Source organism: Carassius auratus, unplaced genomic scaffold (assembly GCF_003368295.1).
Source record: "Carassius auratus strain Wakin unplaced genomic scaffold, ASM336829v1 scaf_tig00215316, whole genome shotgun sequence".
Classification (NCBI taxonomy): domain Eukaryota; kingdom Metazoa; phylum Chordata; class Actinopteri; order Cypriniformes; family Cyprinidae; genus Carassius; species Carassius auratus.
Genome location: NW_020528035.1, coordinates 1,335,158 through 1,358,686, shown reverse-complemented (window position 1 = coordinate 1,358,686; position 23,529 = coordinate 1,335,158). Strand labels below are relative to the sequence as shown.

At 40.6% G+C, this 23,529-nt stretch overlaps 1 protein-coding gene across 1 annotated transcript; it reads left to right on the top strand.

Moving 5' to 3' along the window:
* The first annotated feature begins 1,805 nt into the window (after positions 1–1,805).
* Positions 1,806–23,196, top strand: inpp5jb (inositol polyphosphate-5-phosphatase Jb). Its single transcript, XM_026259956.1, has 12 exons — positions 1,806–2,592; positions 7,639–7,746; positions 7,979–8,087; positions 8,538–8,654; positions 11,946–12,121; positions 12,917–13,028; positions 13,285–13,394; positions 20,070–20,271; positions 21,221–21,358; positions 21,486–21,569; positions 21,682–21,786; positions 22,877–23,196. The coding sequence occupies exons 1-12, from the start codon at positions 2,087–2,089 to the stop codon at positions 23,168–23,170; spliced, it is 2,061 nt and encodes a 686-aa protein (XP_026115741.1). The 5' UTR covers positions 1,806–2,086; the 3' UTR covers positions 23,171–23,196.
* The last annotated feature ends 333 nt before the right edge of the window (positions 23,197–23,529 follow it).

Genomic DNA, 23,529 nt, shown 5'->3' with positions numbered 1-23,529 from the left:
CACTGATAAGCAAATAACTCTAGACGTGTGCTTGACTGTAACAATCTTGTCAATATAGTGAAAGCCGGTCAGGCAGGCAGGGCAGAACACAGCAAGGCGAAGAGCATGTCAACTGTGCAGAAACACAGTAGACACATGACTCTCTGTAAATAGTTGAAATTGGGTTGTTGGCTATTTGTCTCAATATTTAATTTGCCTATAGCTTCAGCCTAATGGCTTTGGATAATGGTGTTTGTATTGTTGAAAGCGATACTGGAGGGAACAGAATTGGAACTTTAGCAAAACAAATTGACACATTATGGCTTATATAAAACACCCCAGTTTTATGCAGAGGCCCAATGTGAGCAACATATCCAATTTGGTGAAAATGCTGATATTTATATGACCAAGAAGTTAGATGAAATTCTAATAGCTTGTGGTGTAACTCAATGAGATCTTTATACCACACTTCTGACATAAAATGCACAATATATCAGTTGTATGAATCAATAATTTGTCTTAAAAAGATGATATTTAAATGCTTATTTTGATTATCAAAATACTAAATGCAGTGCAACGATGATTGAGAGATTCTTCAACAGCTTATTCATATTTGATACACATATTTGAACATGACCTTTGAATACAACAGGTTTTTCAGGTTTTGCTTATGCTGATAATCATACATTAGTGTTTTTCACTTCTAGTACACAGCAGTCACTTACCCATTTAACATAACATAACTGTCATATATTTACACATACGGATTAAAAAAAAAGTATTGCTTGAATGCACTGTAAGTCACTTTGGATAAAAGCATCTGTCAATATAAATGTAAATATGTATTTCAATGGATATACTGTTTCTGGTATTTGCATCACAACAACATCAAGAAGAGTTTTGAAATCATTGACTCAACTGTAAGTAGTGTTTCCTGTGGGTAGGAACTTTCACAGCTGTGTCTGGTGTCTAGTCTAGTTTTTTGTCCAGCCTGTCAGCTGTCATTTCAGAGAGAGTCATTTCAAACTAGAATAGACTCCCCTCAAGCTAGAGATGAAACCCATCACCTTGGAAGAGCTTCTCAGAGTTTAACTCTTCAGCTATCATGCCGACCAATCAAATATTAACCAAGTTTTTTGTTTATGTTTTTACAGTGTAATCATATACAGAATATTGTACTTTAATAATAAAAAAGCATACATTTTTGCACAGTAATGCAGAAAATAAGAATAAAAACTTGGTCACAGTATTTATGTTGAAGACTTTTTCAAAGGCAAAAATCTAAGATTATGCAACCCAGTGTTATTACAACCCAAAACTGCACGTTGTTTTGGTGAGTTCCTGTTTTAACTTAAAACAAACCCAAAGCATTACAGAGATTTAACCTGTTAAATACAGCTAAACTAAACTAGGTGTCCAATATAACTGTAATTAAAACAGAAGTGATGGGTGGCCTTACTTTTGTGTAATTATGCATAATTTCTTGTTATTATAATAGTAAGTACATGTAACATGTAACAAGGAGACCTTAAATAAAGTGTCATCTTAATTTATTTGAAATGTTTTAAATTCTTACATTACAAATATGTACTTACAAATATAAATAATGCATGACATTTCAATAGAAATTACATTAAAATACACTTGAACCGTATTTCAAAGACAATGAAATTATGAAATTACATTTTACAATTTCATTTAGATGTACTTAAGTCCAACTTTGGTAAAATTCAGTGCATTTTCATTTAGTTGTGATTAAAATGCAGTTCAAGTGTTTTAAACATTAAAATCAGTTTGCACTTAACTATATTATTTCTGTAGCAACTACTCTTTTTAAAAGTATACTAAAGTGTGCTTCTTTTAACAAGGTGTTCCTGTTTACATCATTTCATTTAAACCATTTTGCATTTGGAAATAAATGGGAACAGTATATGAATGTTATTTGAGCAGCCTTTATTTTGTCATGCCATGTTTGTTTTTAAATGCCTCATTGTGATTTTATCAGGAGTTTTACCAAGGAGAAATTGAAAATGTAGTTAACAAGTGAATGTAGTTGAAATGCACATGCTGATTGATCCACCAGTGTGCTTCATTTTGCTAGATAAGCATGGAACCAGAGCAACATATTCAAAGTCAGTGCAAGACTAATGATCTGGCTTCATCTGGACAACCAAAAGGAGCAGCAGATACATCCCCATCCTCCACATCTTCTCCTGCCCCTTCTACACCACCGATGGCTCCAGCCAGGCCTCGTCGGCCCCAGAGGAGCTCGCGGGTGGAAGGATCTATTGACGTATCAGAGCCCAAGCCTCCAGAATCTCCTAAACCGCAGCAGTTGAGCAACCAGGCTGAACCAACAAGCCCCAACAGCTCCAATCACCCCTCAGATCCTCAGGCTAAACTCAGTGTTGATCACGGACCTCCAAGTGTGGCTGGACAGAAGCTTTCAGGACATACTGCAGTGTCTCGGAGCCACATTGCAATGAGGGCCGCCTCACTTCCTCAGGCCCCGTCATACAGACCACCACCTACTGATCCTGTCTTTCACCCACAGAGGGCCCTGTCTGTCGCTGGGACTGCCGACACTCAGTCGCAGGTGGTGGAGGATTTCAGGTACAATTTAAAAAAACACTCCACTTTTTTTGAAAATAGGCTCATTTTCCAACTCCTCTAGAGTTAAACAGTTGAGTTTTGTCGTTTTTTTAAACCATTCAGCCGATCTCCGGGTCTGATGGTAGCACTTTTAGCTTAGCTTAGCTTAGATCATTGAATCTGATTAGGCAATTAGCATCTCGCTCAAAAATGACAACTCTTCTTTGTGTACTAAGATTGACGGAAACTGAAAAGTTCAGATTTTCTAGGCCGATATGGCTGGGAACTATACTCTCATTCTCGCATAATAATCAAGGAATTTTGCTGCTGTACCATGAGTGCAGCAAGTGCAGTGATATTACGCAGCACCAGAAAATAGTCCCCAGTTAGTTGGTGTAGTCGCAGTCGAGCGGAAACCTCCCGCTCTCTCTCGTGAAGCCAACAAGGAAGTGACTAAAACTGCAATTCATCAACTGCCGAATTAATGCGAATTATCTTGAATTTTGAATTTGCTTAAATAGCCTGTTTATTTTCTTTTGCAAATGTGGACCCTGAATGAATAAAATATAAATTTCTGTTTAAATGTTTGGGGTTGGGAAGATTCTTTTTATGTTTTTGAAATCTTTTACTTACAACACATCTTCACTTTCACTTCTGATCAATTTATTACATTTTTGCTCAATAAAAGTATTGATTTCCTGTACTTATAAAAAATGAAAAAACTTTTCAATTTGAGAAAGAAAAAAAAAAAAAAGAAAAAAAAAAAAAAGAAAAAAGCAAAAAGAAAAGGATCTGCTTGTGCAGGGGTTTCCAAACTTTTCCATTCAACAACCCACCTAGACAAGTAATCTATTTCACCACCCACCAAGATACTTGAAAAAAAAAACATTTGATATTACTTTAAGCCTAATCTGAATTAAGTATGATGACAGAAATTAAGTATTTAAGAAAAAAACAAGTTTTATCGCAGAAAATGAAATCATGGTCCTTCCATGTGTTTAAACACTAGTGTCTAAACACTTTTTTTTAGAAAAGCATAAGAAGCAAAGCAGAACTATTTAAAACAGTTTGGAGATACAAATAAAGAAAAAATAAATAAATAAAGATATGTCTCATTTTAAATAAACACTAAAAAACGAGATGACAAATTCACTTCAGTCAGAAATTTACTTTTGTAATGTTTAAATGAATGTTCAGCAATATCTTCAAAAGATTGTTGAACTTTGGCACATTTTTCTCTTTATAGAGATGATATGTCAAGGAAATATTGCGAAATTGTATACATTTTGTTATGTGGAAATGTTTAAATCTTGTAGTGTTACAATTAACCCTTCATTTGTGCCCTGCTCACCCTGTACATGTGAAATGCTTTGTACAAACCGTTACCAGTGATTGACCGATATTGTTTTTTTGACAGCCGATGCCGATAACAATGTCTTGATAGCCGATATAATTTTCTTTTTTATTAGTATTAATATTTAAGGAATTTGAAATAATTTGACAATGGATCGAAAAATACATTTATAAATGAAACATATTTATACTTTAGATGACAAGTTATTTTTCACAAAAAAAAAATATATATAATTAAAAATATAATTAAAAAGGAAGTAAACACTGTAACCAACAGTGCACTCAGTATTCTGGGAAGTTTGTGTGCATTGGGAATCATTTTCAAATAAAGCAAGGGTAAAGGCCTTTGCACACTGAGTCCGAAATTTGCATGCGAAAGTTTCACACGTCAAAATAAACATTCAACCTCACGTTATGTCAATCACGCTTGCACACTGCCTCTGAAACTCTCGTCCGTCAAAAAAAATTCGGAACAATTTCGATTTTCTGCGTTTTACGCATCCGTCAAAACCATATATAATGGTTTTTAACACTCATTTTACATACAGCACACAGTGAAAATGACATGAAAATGACAGTGGGCAAATGCATAAAGCACAGCATAATTTGAAATCACGAGTTTAAAGTTTAAAGCATTCAGTTCTCATGGACTGACTGTCACACAGAGAACACATGATCATGCTGGATGAAAATGCACACCTCAGAAGGTCTCACAGCTGGATTTGACTAAGTTTGCAAGGTTTGTGAAAATAAATGTTCATTAGTCATTCAAAGATTTGTTTAAATTATATAAACGTATATTTTCTTAATGCTGACGGCAAACAAGAAAGTATAATAATGTTTGCCTTTCTATTACTAATAATATATAAGCAATCGTTATAATACTTTCTGTACACAATTAATTACTTTGTTTAAACGTTCTAATAGATAATTAGACAGACTTCTATCCATATTAGACAGAACCGTTAACGACAACAGTAAACAAGAGGGAGAATGTGAGGACTGGCGTGCACTGGCGTTGGTGTTCTCAGTGCTGTCAAAATAAAAGTCTGGTGTGCTGTCAAAATAAAAACATATCGGCCAGGCAGAAAAAGTTATCGGCCGATGCCGATATTTAAAAAAGTCTAAATATCGTCCAATATATCGGCCTTGGTGATATATCGGTCGACCACTAACGGTTACCCTAATGAAAACAGTGCAGAGTTGTTGGTTCTCTTAGGCCCTGTTAACACTAGATCGTTTTCATTTTAAAACAGCATTTTAGAATTAAAACGATCCACGTTTCAGCTGCATTTCATCTCTGTCTACACTACATAACCGAAAACGCATGTCATGTAACTATTCACGCACACTTGGCATGCCCGTAAAAGTGTAAACAAAGACTATAGAATTATATATAATATAAAGAGACTTTGGTGTAAACAAGAAGTCGGTTGCTAGTCATTGGCAGGTTCAACAATGAGCATGATGGCGAGGGAAAGCAAAAACGTCTTTGTGTGGACAGAGGTTGAGGTAGAATTATGACTCAAAGTAGCCAATGATTACAAGGCGGCCATGGCAGCTGAAAATGTTGATTGGGAGTCATGCCAAAACAAAAAAGTGACATACTCTACAGAGACATGATACGGTTACATGGTCGTCAAGGATATGCAGAGATCATGTGGGCAGCCATTTTGGTTCATTTACAATGAAACGCAACCCCGGAGTTTTCAAACTAAAATGGGTTCAGCAGCATTTTCAAAAGTCTCCGTTTTCGAACGTGGAAAACGCCAAAGTAGTGTAAACGATAAGCGTAACCATGGCAAAAGTTATGTATGTTTAAACGAAAATGCACTAGTGTAAATGGGGCCTTATTCTCTTAATTTTTAAACATAAACATGCCATTTACTGTACATATAGTAGAAAATGATGCAGAATACTTATTCGTTTTAATACAAATTAATAAAGTTAAGTCACCTTCATATATATATTATATATATATATATATATATATATATATATATATATATATATATATATATATATATATATATACACACATATATATATATAATGCTTCATACAATAGGCCAACAGATTATGTCAAAGCAGCATTACAGTTTTAAACTGATGATTAGTGTGTCGATAATGCTGGAGGTTAATTAAACAGTTAATCTTTCAGTTAAAGGGGCATTTTTCAAATAAAGGGGTACGTTTGTTCTGATCTTAATACTGCTGGATGAGTGAGTTGATCAGGTCTCAAACACATTGTGGTAGTGCAAGTTTAGAGCACTGACACCCTTCACTAGCCTGTGCTGCAGGCTGATCTTGTGTATGATATAAATAATCTTGGTAATACGTCATGAGGCTAAGTGCAAGTTGTCAATTTCTTAACATAATAATAAGATGTGAGGTCAGAGATAGAGGCAAGATTACATTTGAAGCACTTATATACTCTCACATATAATCCATCCTCATGCCATCCAAGTTTTAAATGAGTTTGTTTATTCATCAGAACAGATTTAGTGAAATGTAGCATTCCATTACTTGCTTAGCAATGGACCCTCTCCAGTGAATGGGTGCCATCAGAATGAGTCCAAACAGCTGATAAAAAAAATTATCCACAAGTAATCCACACGAATCCAGTCCATCTTAACATCTGTGAAGTGAAACGCTGATTGTTTGTGTGAGGAAAAAAAAACATATTAACTATTGCTTTTGGCCAAAATGGGAGTCCATAATAACGCTTCCTCAAGTTTAAAAAAAGACAACATCCCCTTTTGTCATCTCGCATCAAAACAAGCCATATGATTGTTTACAACCATTTTGGACCGTTTTTCACTTATAAACGTTGCTTGATCTTTGCATATTTCTCTTCTTATTTAGAGTGTGTGACTTTTTTTTCACGGGAGAAAGCAATATTATGTATATAGTGGACCCACAGTTTAGATGGAAGCAAAAATGTCTTAATGATTTATTTGTTTCTTACAAATACTCAGCTTTTCACTTCACATATGTTAATTGATGGACCAGAGTCATGTGTATTCCTTGTGGATTATTGTGTTGTTTTTATCAGCTGTTTGAACATTCTGCCGGCACCCATTTACTACAGAGGATCCACTGGTGAGCAAGTGATGTAATGCTATATTTCTCCAAATCTCTTCTGATGAAGATACAAACTCATCTACATCTTGGATGCCCTGAGGTTTTTGGGGTGATTGATTCTTTTGAAAGTGTTGTATAATTTAAATTTCCTCTCTCTTTAATATAAAAGTTGATACTAAATAATGGAGGGATGTTTGTGGAATTCTTGAAAAATATACTGAATATTTATATATTCCTAGCATTGTCTGGGTCTTCATTGAGATGATTTACTAACACATTTAATGTGACACGACAAAACGAGGTTGCTTTTGCAAGTGCGCAGTGTTGTATGTAATTGTCCTGATGATGTTGCTCCTTTTTCTATTTCTTTAATTTGTTTATTCACTAATGTAAACTTGTTTGTAAATTGAAAAGCTGAGTTATAGGTTATCTGTCAGTGTCAACAGTCACAGCTTTGTTATATCACAGTCACACCTAAAGATATTCAGCAGTGTATTACAGAAGAAAACACTCACATTCACCTTATAATACAGTTGCATAATAATGCTGTTGGATGCGGTGCCTAGTAGAGACTTGGCGACTGTCAGTATGTGAACATGTGTAATCTCTAATGTCTCTTTCTGCCAAAAGGGTGCACATTATCACATGGAATGTGGGCTCAGCCATGCCTCCTGACGACATCACTTCATTACTGGGGCTGAATGTTGGTGACGGGAACACAGACATGTATATTATAGGGTGAGATTTCCATTGAGAGCTGCTGCTTTTCTAAATGAAAGATGCTCAGCATGAAACAAGTGATCACAGATGCATACTTGGAAATGTTCCTACTGAAATGTTTTTTTTTTTTTTTACTGTAACAACCATTCAGTCCTTTCACAATTTGTTCAAGATTTTAGTTGAATATCACAGGGTTGAAGATTGGTGTTTAAACAGAGAATAAATCATATTTTCTTGCACCCTGTCTCAGCTTACAGGAAGTGAACTCAATGATCAACAAACGACTGAAAGATGTTCTTTTCACTGACCAGTGGAGCGAGGTCTTCATGGACGCTCTCAGCCCCTTTGGATATGTACTGGTCAGTAATGTTCCCTTTAAACACACACACACACACACACACACACACAAACACACACACACAAAGTTGTCATTAGAGCTTCAGGGGTCCCATTATGTAACAGTGACTGAGTAGCTGAGGATGAAAATCTCTTTGCTGGTCTTGCGACTCATGTTTCTATTTTCCATCAGTTAGACTCCTCCTCATTTTATCTGGCTTTATTTTCTGTGTGGAAAAATAATCCCCCATGAAAACAATGTTGCATACTATTATTATTCCATGCTATATATAGTGGTTCCACACTAAAGTATGTACTACAGGGTAGTCAGTAGGCTAGTGTTCTGAACATCTCTTTCTGGAAGGGTGATAAAAATCAACATTTATACGTTTTTAAAGTTTTGATTCCAATATTTATACTTTATTCCAGGGTTATTGACTGGTGTATCTGTGTGTGCTTCTCTCGGTCTGTAGGTCACTTCTCAGAGGATGCAGGGAATGCTGCTGCTGGTCTTCGCCAAGTACTTTCACCTGCCGTTCCTGAGAGGCATTCAAACACAGACCACTCGCACCGGCCTCGGCGGGATCTGGGTACGTTATCTGCGCTTAGACCTTTTCACGGCCGTTTGTCTGGATGCAATCTCATATTTCCCTTTCTGATGTAAATGTGCGGTTATTTGGTGGAAGCCACATTTCTGTATCTGAATGTTTCTCAGCTGATATATCTACCAATTTATTTTATCCTCGTGTGCGGAAAGGTTACAGGAAGCTGTTAACGAGGTTCTGTCAAGTATGTCATGCTGTGCGTTACTGAAATATTAATAATGTGCTGAACAGCTAATGAATATAAAATGATTCCGTCATAATGATAAACTCACCTCTCGCAGCGAGGACTACAGTGTCAAATTTTATAACAAAGTTAATGATTGAAGTACCATTGAAGTCACATTCATCTGAATTCATAGAGCATGAACGAGTATAAGCAGTCTCTAAAAGGTTTGATGAAAACTGCAGGATACTTAAAGCTGCAAAAACAGCCTAAATATATAAAATGTATTAGTGTTTTTGATGCATCAATGTCTTGTAATGCACCTTATAATGCATTGCATCTCTCACAAATAATTGTAAGTTATAATACATTATAATTGCTGCACTTTTAGAAAGTGTAATGTATTAAAAGAGATGGAAAATAACCCATTTGAAATGTCAAGCAAGGATTATGCAAATATTATAATACATTTTAACTTTGGCTGCAGTTATTAAGGAAAATATATAACGCATTGTAATGTGCATAATGAATACCTTTATAATCCATAATATGTAAAAGTGTTATTGCAGATAGTTTAATTTAAAGCAGGTATTAAGTAATAATTGAATTAAATTAATTTCTTTTCTGTAAATTAACCCAGACGCTTACATGTAATCACATTTAAAAATGTTTAAATACATTTGAGTCAGTAAAAAAAATATCAAACCAAGGGTTTAGAAATAAACATCACACACACACTCATCAAGCAAAACAATTCACACAAGTCTAAGTTAGGAAGAATGTCCAAATTCTTTTCAGGACCTCTATATACAATTTAATACTGTAAATACTTAAAAAGGCAAATAATATAAAGATTGTGCATTTCATAAATTAAAATAGTTGGTAAAATAATATATTTTACAAATGCTATGCTTTGACATTTTGACATTCACTCAGTTTGTCTCATTATTCAGCACAGCAGCGCATGTTTCATAAGAGGTCTGATCTAATGACTGATTGCCATGGTTACCACACCTGTTCCACATTATGATTAATTAGTTACCATTTCAGTTCTGCTCGCCTCAGTCAAGTTTTACCTGCAGATTTTAATGGAAAAATCTGCAGATTTACATTGATTTAAATGCATGTACATCACAAAAATCTGCACCTCCACCAACCCTTGTGTGTATTTTTATTAAATAGATTGGCCTTCAGTTTCTAAAAAGACTGCAGGACTTTAAACATCTTTTACCATATACAATTCTACAGCATTTTGCATATACAGTATATAACAAATCATTGTAAAAGTAGGAGCATAAATTGCTTGTGTTCAATTGAAAGTGTGGTGACCAGTGTATCATCTATATACTACTACAGTCTTGGTAACACTTTAGAATAAGGAACACATATTCACTGTTTTCTCTGAAAATAATTCATAATTGTATGCTTATTAATAGGAAGTAAGGTAGTGGAGAAGTAAATTAGATATGGAGTAGGAGCAAGGGATCAAAATATGGTTATTGCAGAATAAGGCATTTTTATGTGCTTTATTTTAACAGCCAACATTATTTAGAAAAACACAGCAGCATGCCACAGCATGACATGAAAACATGAATTAATGTGGACACTTTGTAGCTGATCAACCATGATGATCAGGACCTTGTGAAAAAAGTCTATAAAAATGAACCAGTAGTGTAGCCAGAAAAGAGACTCTGGGTGTGCATATGAAAATCTGGGTGTGCCACATTTATTGTCAGATTACTGTGCAAAATTATGGGATAGTATGTTTGTCGCACTGCTTCCATCCAACCATACTCCTAGTGGTAATTTGCAGGTCATGTCAAAATGTAGTTAATTGTTAAATGTAATAATTTTCTTCCAAATACGATAATTTTGAACTTCTGGTACGATACTTGGACATTTCCAATCTGGCAACACTGACTGTGGATGTTTGGCCCGGGGAGGGAGAAACATCCTCATCAGGTGTAATGTTAGGCCTCTGTCCATCAAGCAGAGTTTTTTTGCTAAAAAAAATTAAGAAAGGATCTCTGCGACATATTGCTAGCTAGCAATGTGCAATCAAAAATTATCTGTTTATATCATAGACTGCTGGGGTCACAGCCAGCTGCTGTTTGCTGATTGATTGGCAGTCCGAATGTCGGCAGATATATTTTCACAAAAATAATTTAAAATGTAAATTACTTTTTTACATTTTTAGCATTATTGCATATATTGGATTCTTATTTCTGTGCCCCTGAGAGTATGATTTAGAATGTTCAGTGGCGTCACAGAACTGCCAGATTCAAACAGCTTTCGCACGTTGGCTGGCACTGAGCCAGAGACGGACGCGCTCAGCGCCTGTCATATATCACAATTAATATGATAACATATTACAATATATTTATGTTTTCAACCACATAATGTTTATTTTAGGTTTCATACATTTAAATATACATAATCACTAGTAAAACAATACATTGGTAGTTTGTAAAATGCACACTGATGTCTATGGAAGTAGCAAAAACTATCTAATCAAATGTAATTTGCCGATGTGTTTTATTCATATATCAGACAGACATAGCAGAACAATAAAGTTTACTACAACAGCCACTTACTTTCATGTATTTCGGGAGAAACTGGGGGTTTAAAGTGCTTTGCGTTAAATCCGACTGACAGGACTCTGAGCTGCAGAGCTCATCTCGTTATAGATCAAGATAATTTATAAAGGTTTTTAAACGAAGAATCGGCATATCAGATAGTTGACATGGTAAGCAAGTTTGTGTATATATTTTAATAAAAAATGAAAAACTAAATAAAACGAATAGCCATACATCTGTTAGTTATTATGGCTGCGGTGTGTCATGTGACAATCATGAAGCGTCGCCACGGAAACAACGGGTCAGTTAAATATTTGTAACTTACGCGTGAAAGGGTTGATTTAAAAATATATATATTTTCTAAGTAAACAACAATAGCCCAAGTTTAGTAAACATTTTTTTATTGAGACTATAAAAAATAATTCTGCATCTATTTTTAGGTGTGCCAGCTGCCACTGTGGGTGGCACAGGCACACCCTGGCACACCCGTGGCTACGCCACTGAAATGAACTGATTTGTGACCCTCTTGCTCTGCAGGGGAATAAAGGAGGCGTCAGCGCTCGCATGAACGTGTTTGGCCATTCGATCTGTTTCTTGAACTGTCATCTGCCTGCACACATGGAGAACACAGACCAGCGCATGGAGGACTTTGAAAGCATCCTGCAGCAGCAGCAGTTTGAAGGACAAGTAGCTACAGGCGTCCTGGATCATGAGTAAGACACGCACACACACACACACACACACACACATGCGTGCAATACAATTAAAGTATAAACACATTATTGTTATAACTGCCACTACATTTCATTTGAATCAGGACCTTAAGAAAGAAATTGTGCCAAAATCATTTGCACAATTATTAGAGGTCATATTTTGTTCCTCACCAACAGATGGTGCCGTTGTATTATAATTCCCCCCAGGAAAGAATTTCTCAACTGTTTTTGCTTCTGGTCCCAGATTTTATATTGGACACAAAGTTGTGACCAAACCTGTTTTTCATGCAAAATAAAAATAAAACAACATGTATCTACAATAATATTTTCTTGTACAATAATAGTTTCTTGTACATTGTTCGGTGCTGTTTATACTTTTCCTGCCACGCAATCTGTGCATGATGACATATGCATCATTTGACTTGCTTCTACAGGACAGACTGATTCATTTTCTACAAAATATCATGTGGTTTGATCACAAGTCAAAAATAAAGAAATTGGGAATTTTATATTCCTGTAAATTAGTGATAAATTTGTGTCTTATTGGTGTGTTATTATACCACCTGCTTACGCTCTAATGATGGTTCGATTTACTTTTATTCAGCAAATTGTACAAATGGATTTTAATTCAACAAGTTGTAAGCTTTGTTTTGTTTACCATGAGATCGGGTTAATAGAGTTTGTTATGTGACCCGCTGCCCAGTGTGACACAATCCATGATGGAAGTTCATTAAACTAACCTTATGACCTTATATTGAAAACTGTATGATGTGACTCGTGGACAAATGTTTACAGTGTGGTTTTCTGGTTTGGAGACCTGAACTTTCGAATCGAGGACCTGGAAATGCAAGTTGTGAAATCAGCCATTGATAATAACAAACTGTCCACTTTATGGGAAAAGGACCAGGTGAGTCCCTCTAAATGTCAAAGACCATATTTCCACTGATAACATTATGTCAATATTATGAAAACATGAAATGACATTGAAGTCAGAGGGACATTCAAGGCATTTAAGTGCCCTTTAGTTTAGGTCACGATGTTGACAAAACAATGCAATATAAATATGTTTGTTAAATCTGTTTATTTCCCAGTGCTATTATTATTAATATTGACACTAATTGTAGTGTTGTCCTCTTTGATTCTTGTCTCTCTTCATCTTTCAGCTGAACATGGCTAAAGGCAGTGAGACTGTGCTGGAAGGATTCCACGAGGGGCCACTTAAATTCTCTCCTACGTACAAGTTTGATGTGGGTACAGACATGTATGATACCAGGTAAAAAAAAAAAAACATGTAGATCCATACATTTTTCATTTGGAATCATGCTTCTAAACAGATTCAGATGGACTAAAAAGAGTTAAGGACTTGTAATGGACTCTATTTTTTTTTTTTTTCACATACATGCAGTACACTCATGTGAAGCGAGATGTACTATATAGCAAATCTCAGACTTATTTTTTTATTTAATTGCAAAATTAATTTTCTTTCAAAACAAGCTGTTTCTGTTTCATTTTGGATTGTGGAGGGAGTTATTACATCTGCGACTTTTTATCCCACAATTTTGTTTTAAACTCACAAACGCATCTCACATTTTTTTTCCCAAGCAATTTTGACCTCTTTTCTAAGAATTGTGAGATAAAAACTTTGAGTTATAATTTAAAATGCTGAGAAGAAAAAAAAAGTCAGCTCACAATTCTGACATTTTCTTATAATCATGCAGTTCTGACTTTGTAACTTTTCAACACATGCAATTCTGAGAATAAGTTAGAATTACGAGACATACTGTAAAATCACAATTGCTAGAAAAGAAGTAAGAATTGTGAGATATAAAGTCGCAGTTACATTTTTTATTTAGTGATGGAAACAAGATTCCATAGTTTTCTTTCAAAGTGTGCAAGTAATATTCAATATTCCATCATATAAGCAAATATATGCTGCTATTCCTGCAGTTCCCTTTCAGTCGGTCACATTCAATGTTACGATGGGATCTCGCCCGAGAGCCCAATCACCTTCGAGTGGTACAAAACGAGCCAATTGTACACAAAGTACCTTGGTCTGTGGGATTTGCATCGCAAGCTCCGCCCCGCAGAGCGGTATATAAGGAGCAACTCGGAGCCGAGCACAACGCTTGCTGCAATCACCGGAGTGTTACAAGCAAGAGCTGGTGTTGGTGTGACTGCGCGATTCAGCGGTTCGTCTGGGTTTCCTGCGTCAGCTCCCGCGTTCCCGAGTGCTTCAACACCTCTGAAAGAGCAAATTTCTTTCACAAAAAAGATACGGGCCGATTTGCGTCTTTTTAAAGATATCATTTCGCCCGTGTGTTTCTGGATGCGGTCGATACATCGCTCCTTGTGATGGTCACGATCGCTGTGTCACGTGTCTGGGCTTCCAGCACGCTGAGACTGCGTTCGTGGATCGCTCAGGTTCTCATTGCGGGGACATGACCATCTCGGCGTTGAGATCGAGACTCGATTACCTTAAAAGGTATAGAGTCCCCTCTGCCACACTCCGTTCTAACTCTTGTTCTCTTAAGAGGGCTACTTCAACTGCAACTGTGTCCACAGAGCGCCTCCACTTGGCATGGTGGTCCCAAGCTGCCCTCCAAGGCCTGTAAGTTCTCATCCAAGCTTGTGGCCAAGGCTTACATAGCTGCGGGCCAGGCCGCTTCTGCCCTGGATGCCATGGCCTCACTTCAGGTCTATCAGGCCAAGCTGCTCCGGCAGCTGCATGAGGGCAGTGCTGACCCAGGGGTTTTGCAGGAGGTGGGCACTGCTACCGACCTCGCTCTCCGGGCGACGAAGGTCACTGCGCGCTCCTTGGGTCAGGTGATGTCCACTTTGGTGGTCCAGGAGCGCCACCTATGGCTGAACCTGACAGACATGAGGGAGTCTGATCGGGCTCAGCTTCTCAACTCCAGGATGGCCTCTTCGGCGACGCGGTAGAGAGCTTTGCCCAGTAGTTCTCTGCCGCCCAGAAGCAGTCTGAGGCCATCAGACACATCCTGCCCTGATGGCCCACTGCTGCTTCCACCCCGCCCCCACGCAGCCACCTCAGCCTGCTCGTCGCCGAGGGCACCCCCTGCGGCCTTCTCCACTCCCGCTCGGCCACAGCAGCAGCCTTCACCCCGGCCGCAGCGAGGAGATGGCCGCAGAAGGGCGGTGCAACCCGTCTCTGCCCCTAAGCCAGCCAAACGCCAGGCCAAGCGGCGTTCCTGAGACGGGCGACCCGGAGTTGGAGATGTCAGCTCATCAGGAGATGGTAGCAGGAACACTCCTTTCCCCCGGAGGAGGGTCGGGGGAGAATCCTTTGTTCTCATTTTCTCTTTGTTCCGCCACTGGCCCTACAGCTGGTGGTACCTAAACCTTCACTAAAAGAGATGTTTCCTCTACCTCCGGGTCCCAAGAGGCCACAAACGACAGTTGGTGACGTGCTTCCTCGACGCGGTAGAGAGCTTTGCCCAGTAGTTCTCTGCCACCCAGAAGCAGTCTGAGGCCATCAGACACATCCTGCCCTGATGGCCCACTGCTGCTTCCACCCCGCAACCCGCGCAGCCACCTCAGCCTGCTCGTCGCCGAGGGCACCCCCTGCGGCCTCCTCCACTCCCGCTCGGCCACAGCAGCAGCCTTCACCCCGGCCGCAGCGAGGAGATGGCCGCAGAAGGGCGGTGCAACCCGTCTCTGCCCCTAAGCCAGCCAAACGCCAGGCCAAGCGGCGTTCCTGAGACGGGCGACCCGGAGTTGGAGATGTCAGCTCATCAGGAGATGGTAGCAGGAACACTCCTTTCCCCCGGAGGAGGGTCGGGGGAGAATCCTTTGTTCTCGTTTTCTCTTTGTTCCGCCACTGGCCCTACAGCTGGTGGTACCCAAACCTTCACAAAAAGAGATGTTTCCTCTACCTCTGGGTCCCAAGAGGCCACAAACGACAGTTGGTGACGTGCTTCCTCGCCGCTCTCGTTCCCCTCTCCCATTGCCAGTATCCATGCAAAGCCGGCTCAAGAACGCTTCGCCTTTTCACACCCTCTTTGCTACTTGGAGTCAGACGAGTGGCCGCACTCTGCCCCCGCTAAGGGATGCTATGCCTCCCATGCCGGGGCTGTCTGATCCACCACGCTGCCCCACTGTGGGTATGCCTGTAGTCCCCTTGACCCCGCTGTTTCAGTTCCTGGGAGCCTGGCTAGAGCTCCCCAGGCCTTCCCACTGGCTCATCCGGACGCTTAGGCTCGGCTACGCGATTCAGTTAGCCCGGCATCCCCCCAGGTTTCGGGGTGTACACGCGACGATGATGGGCAAAGATGCCCCTGTCATGTGCACGGAGGTCACGACCCTGCTGGCAAAGGGCGCAATAGAGCCGGTCCCTCCAGCCGACATGAAGTCCGGCTTTTACAGCCCTTACTTCATAGTCCCCAAGAAGACAGGTGGGATACGGCCAATCCTGGACTTGCGTGCCTCTGCACAGACTCCCATTCAAGATGCTAACGCCCAAGCGCATTTTCAAATGCATTCGTCCGATGGATTGGTTTGCAGCGATCGACCTGAAGGACGCGTACTTTCATGTCTCCATTCTTCCTCGACACAGACCGTTTCTTCGGTTTGCTTTTGAGGGGCAGGAATATCAGTACAAGGTTCTCCCATTCGGGTTGGCCCTGTCTCCCCGCGTCTTTACGAAGGTCGCGGAGGGAGCCCTGGCTCCTCTCAGGGAACAAGGTGTCCGTATCCTCAACTACCTCGATGACTGGCTGATCCTAGCTCACTCTCAATAGTGGTTGTGCGAGCACAGGCATCTGGTGCTCAGACACCTCACCCGACTGGGTCTTCAGGTAAACTGGGAAAAGAGCAAGCTCTCCCCTGTGCAGAGGATCTATTTCTCAGTATGGAAGTAGACTCGGTCACCATGTTCGCGCAGCTTACGAACGAGCGCGCGCAGTCACTGCTGAATTGCCTGAAACAATTCGAGGGCAAGAGAGCGGTTCCACTGAAACGGTTTCAGAGGCTCCTGGGGCATATGGGGTCCGCGGCGGCAGTCATACCGCTCGGGCTACTCCATATGAGACCGCTTCAGCACTGGCTTCACGACCGAGTCCCGAGATGGACATGGCAACAGGGCACGCTCCAAGTGACCATCACTCCGGCCTGCCGCCAATACTTCACCCCGTGGTTGGACCCCTCGTTTCTAGAACCAGTGTCCAGACATGTTGTTGTGTCAACAGATGCCTCTGCCACGGGCTGGGGTGCCATGTGCAACAGACAGGCTGCGTCGGGCTCCTGGACAGGACCCCGACTTCAGTGGCATGTCAATTGCCTCGAGTTGCTAGCAGTACGTCTTGCTCTGCACCGCTTCAGGGCCCTGCTGAAGGACAAGCATGTTCTGGTCCGTACGGACAACACTGCGACCATAGCGTACAACATCTGTCAGGGTGGTCTATGCTCCCGCCGCATGTCGCAACTCGCTCGCCATCTCCTCTTGTGGAGTCACAAGCATCTGAGGTCGCTTCGTGCCATTCACATTCCGGGCAGGCTCAATCGTGCAGCCGACGAGCTCTCACGGCAGCAGTCTCGCCCCAGGGAATGGAGACTCCACCCCAAGTCGGTTCAGCTGATTTGGGAACACTTCGGAGACGCTCAGGTAGACCTGTTTGCCTCTCCAGAAATTTCCCACTGCCAGTTGTTTTACTCCCTGACCGAGGGCACCCTCGGCATGGACGCCCTGGCACACAGCTGGCCGCTGGGCCCGCGCAAGTATGCGTTTCCCCCAGTGAGCCTTCTTGCACAGACGTTGTGCAAGATCAGGGAGGATGAGGAGCAGGTCCTCATGGTTGCGCCCTTTTGGCCTGGCCGGACCTGGTTCCCCGAACTTGTACTCCTCGCGACAGCCCCTCCCTGGTCAATTCCTCTGAGGAAGGACCTTCTTTCTCAGAGACGAGGCACCCTCTGGCACCCACGGCTCGATCTGTGGAACCTACATGTGTGGGTTCTGGACGGGTCAGGGAAGGTTTAGGTACCTTGCCACCACAGGTGGTAGCTACCATCACTTCAGCTAGAGCCATGTCCACCAGACATGCCTATGCTTTGAAGTGGAACCTCTTCGTCACTTGGTGTTCTTTACAGCGTGAGGACCCCTGGAAATGTCAGATTGGGTCAGTGCTTTCCTTTCTTCAGGAGGGGTTGGAATGAAGGCTGTCTCCTTCCACCCTCAAGGTCTATGTGGCCGCCATTTCGGCTCACCATGACCCTGTTGAAGGTACGTCTCTTGGGAGGCACGATCTGATCATCAGGTTCCTGAGAAGAGCAAGGAGGCTCAATCCGCCTCGCCCTCAGCAAGTCCCCTCTTGGGACCTCACAGTGGTTCTATCAGCACCGCAGAGAGCTCCCTTCGAACCCTTGCTCTCAGTAGAGCTAAAGTTTTTATCTTTGAAAACTGCGCTCCTGACGGCTTTGGCCTCAGTAAAGAGGGTCGGGGACCTGCAGGCATTTTCAGTTGACGAAGCGTGCCTGGAATTCGTGCCAGCTAACGCTTACATTATCTTGAAACACCAGCCTGGGTACGTGCCCAAAGTTCCCACCACTCCTTTTAGGGATCAGGTGGTGAACTTGCAAGCGCTGCCCCTGGAGGAGGCAGACCCAGCCATGGTGCTGCTCTGTCCAGTACGTGCGCTCTGCACCTACGTGGACAGAACTCGGTGCCTTAGGACCTCAGACCAGCTCTTTGTCTGTTACGGAGGCCTGCAGAAGGGAAAGGCTGTCTCCAAGTAGAGGTTATCCCACTGGATAGTGGATGCTATTGTCCTGGCTTATCAGGCTCAAGACCTGCCATGCCCCCTAGGGGTGAGAGCTCACTCAACTTAGCGTAGCTTCCTCCTGGGCGCTGGCGCATGGCGCCTCGCTAGCAGACATCTGTAGAGCTGCGGGCTGGGCGACACCTAACACATTTGCGAGATTTTATAATCTCTGTGTAGAGCCCATGTCCTCCCAGGTACTCGCCCCTTCGGGCCTGTAAGGACCTGCTCGGTGTCAATCCGATTGCTGCGCCATTCCACTCCGCGGACTGGATGCGTGCGCTATTCCCCTCAGGTGAATTCCTCAGTCAGAACCCTGGGTTCCTCCAGCACTGTTGACGTCCAACACTTGCGTACATGCCCTTTGGTCAGCCCTGTGTGGGACTAGGTGCCTCCATGTGTTGTGGTTCCCCTTTTCTGGGTAATCCCACATGTCTATGTCCACAGTAAGTCTCTCCGCAGCATGTGTCGTCCCTTGGCAAGCCCCTTGCCAGCTCTGTCGTTGAAACTTCCACCCTGTGGCCTGGGTACCTCAGAGTTCTTATGTATCACCACCTTGGTAGATACCTGCCTTCTGTAAGTCCTCCCACGGGCAGGCAACCTGCTAGCATACGTCCAGCTGGAATATGCTACCCAGTGTATTCTGAGTGAGCTATAGGCCCTCACTCGTGCTGGCCTCACGACAGGGTTCTATCACTCACACGGGTCGCTGGAAGACAGCCATGTGGCGTTTTGTAAGGGACCCCATCGTAACGTCGAACGTGACCGACTGAAAGGGAACGTCTTGGTTACGTATGTAACCCTCGTTCCCTGAAGGAGGGAACGGAGACGTTACGTCCCCTTGCCACATCGCTGTTCCGCTGAATGGCCAGGTAACTGGCTTGGCTCCTTAGCGAAGACTTGAATGTGAGTTGCTCACGTTGATCCTTATATACCCGCTCTGCGGGGTGGAGCTCGCGATGCAAATCCCGGCGACCAAGGTACTTTGTGTACCATTGGCTTGTTTTGTACCACTCAAAGGTGATTGGGCTCTCGGGCGAGATCCCATCGTAACGTCTCTGTTCCCTCCTTCAGGGAACGAGGGTTACATACGTAACCAAGACGTTCTGTAGTTTTAGTTCCTGCAGTGCTACTGTTATTATTGCATTGCTATTTAAGTGAATCTTTATCTTTCTCAGTGGTAAAAAGCGTAAGCCAGCATGGACTGATCGTATTCTTTGGAGGTTGAGGCCGATGGCTCAGGTCAGCAACAGCATGTCAAAGCGCAGCTCCTTGTCAGGTCTAACCAGCGGAACTCGTGTGTCACAACATTTTTACCGAAGTCACATGGAGTACACCGTCAGTGACCACAAGCCCGTCTCCTCTATTTTCACTCTGCAGGTAAGCATGCTAACATGGCTCTAGTTATAATGACAAATTCCTTTTTTTGGGTAATATGAAATATTGAGAGATTGAGTGCAATAAAATTGGCACACTATCAGGTCAAGTTGTAAATGAGTTTGTATCTTCATAGGAACAGATTTGAAGAAATGTAGCATTGCATCATTTGCTCACCAATAGATCCTCTGCATAGAAGTCCAAACAACATGACTCCACATGACTCCAGTCCATCAATTAACATGTTCTGAAGCCTAATGCTGTGTGTTTGTAAGAAACAAATCCATCATTAAAATATTTAAAACTTTGAACTGTTGCTTCTAGCTAAAATACAAGTCCTCTAAACATATTATTGCTTACTCCAGTGAGAAACTCATCTCGTCTGAATCAGGAGAGAAATATGCAGTCCCAACAGTTCTAAACAAATATGTGGGTGTGTCTTGATGTGAGAGGACAACAGGTGGTGAACTTTATTACTGAAGGAAGCATTATTATGGATTTTGGACCTTTATTTTAGCCATAAGCATTGGTTTGAAGTTAAAAACATCTTGATAATGGATTAGATTCTTACAAACATGCAGCTTTTCACTTCACAAGATAATTGATGGACTGGCATCGTGTATATTACTTGTGGATTATTGTGATGTTTTTATCAACTGTTTAGACTCTTGTTCTGACGGCACCTATTCACTGCAGAGGATCATCTGTTGAGCAATATTTTTTCAAATCTATTCCAATTAAGATAAAAACTACATCTTGCATGGCCTGAGGGTGATTACATTTTTTTTTTTTGAGAAGTAATCCCTTAATGCCAAACTACACATTGAAAACTCTAATGAAAGTACTGTACTAGGTTGCTGTTTCTCCTGTCATGAATGTATAGACTTAGTGAGAGTAACTTTCATGCCAATGTTTTCTATGCAGTGTGTTCAACATGTGATGGTTCTTTTAGTTCCCATATAGGGTGGACATGCCTTTAGTAACACTCTTTGTAGAGGATGAATGGAGAGAGATATCTGATGCAGTGGCCAAATTCACCACGGCACCCAACTTTGGTCGAAGCTCTTGGGACTGGATTGGGCTTTACAAGGTCATTTCAATCATTTCAACAGTTCTGAGCATTTAGATATGAGAGTAAGATGGTAAATATAGTGTGGTACAAATAACATTTTTGTCACCTGATTTGTGTTTTTAAGTACAAAAATGTATTTTCACAGGTTGGGTTTAAACACCATAAAGACTATGTGAGTTATGTTTGGGCTAAGCAGGAAGAGTCTGATTTCTTGAGACAGGAGCACCAAGTAAGGGCAAATCCTACATCCATTTAGCTGCAAGAAAAAGACATTCACTTGTGTTTATTAAGTCACATATTGAAGCTTGTTAGTTTTAGAGTTTTTGATTTGGAACCTTCAGGTGATTTTTCCCGAGGAAGAATTGCCAAAGGATTCTGGGGACTTCATACTGGGATATTATAGCAACAATATGAGCTCCATTGTGGGCGTCACCGAGCCATTCCAGGTAATCTCAATCTCTCAACTCTTATTCTTAAATTATAGACTACTAAATGTATTTTTGTTGTTTGAAATAAAGCTGAAATAAAATAAAATATAAATAATAGATTAAAAAAATGTAAAGTTAAAAGACTTGAACAAAAATTTTAAATATTACTTTTGGAACTAACTGAAATAAAATAAGATTTAGGCCGTAAGCACAATCTTTTATTGTTGTTGTTTCTAATTGTTAGTAATATTTTAAGACGAACACTTGCTAGACTAAAGCAATTAATGTTTACTTGATTTTCCATGCATCATTTAAAAAAAAAAAATTGTTAAAATTTATAAAATGTGATCCATCAGGCTTTGTATTGCATTGTATTATATGTTTTTCATTTAAATAATACATATTTGCTTTAAATGTTTTGCATTCAATAAAAATCTCAGTAAGACATTATTGAGAGAGATAAAGTGACAACTGATATTTATGTATTTATGCAAGTACTTTGATCTTATTGGTTTACATTATAAACTATTCAAATGGACTTTTTGTCCATATAGATATCAACAGGTGAACCAATTTTATATTTTTGCTGTTTTTCCTCCTCACGTATGAGCTCCATATTCTTTTACAGCAACATTTATTTATAAAGCACATTTAAACACAATATAAATTGATCCAAAGCGCTGTGCAGTGCCTGATGTAACAAAAATGATGCATTTTATATGACATTTTGAGATTAAAAAAAAAAATTATATATATATATATATATATATATATATATAACCTAATGTTCAATAAATGGTAGATTTAAAAAAAAAAGTTTTTATATTAAAATATTTAATCTTTTATATTAATGGTAGAATATCTATTATTTTATATGGCTTTATAGGGTTAAGTCAAAGTATTAAAATTGCTAAAACGAAAATAAATAAATAAATAATGCTAAATAGAAATATTAGACAAAAATTACTAAAATGTAAACTAAAATTAATATGAAAATTAAAAAGATGAAAATAAATGCTTATTCAAAATACAACTTGTACAATGTACTATACCATTACAAATAAAATTAAGCTTTGAAAATGTTTCTTGTCTTTTAATATCATTTCAGATTCAACTGCCAGCATCCGCCGCAGCTGGTCTGAGTCCGTCTGACAGCTCTGACTTCACATCTGATGACGAGGTGAAGAAGAGCGACTCCTGTGACTCCAGCCCTGAGACCGAAGAGAAGCAGAGCAGCAGCTGGAGCTCCAGACGAGCCGAAGGGAAGACAGCAAACCCCAACCAACCGCACTCCAAAGACACCTCTGCACATTCCAGCTCCAGCAGGCCGGCCGGTGACCCCGTAGCCACGGATGACAGCTCTAACTCAGGAAAAGATGCAACCAAGAAGGAGGAACCTTAACTAAGCACAGCACCTTCTCTAGAAGATATCAGAAAGATATCAGCTTGAGGTTTCTGCTGGGTCTGTGATGTCGTTGTACATTTACTGTCCTGTGATGTTGTTTGGAGATGTTCTCTTACATGTTGCAGGGCAGAGGCAAGCGTTTAGTGTGTGGCTCCCTCCAGCAAACACAAGAGGGCAGACTAAATTGTTTGTGACTGTTCTATGTAGTCATTCTATTCATATTCTTCTTCTCCTGTTCATTTCTAACTGCACAAGACTAAATCAGAAATACTCAGAAACAATCTTAGATATACAAGCACAATAATATGTGATTCATGGATTTGGTTTTCTAGGATCAACCAGGGTTTACTGCACAA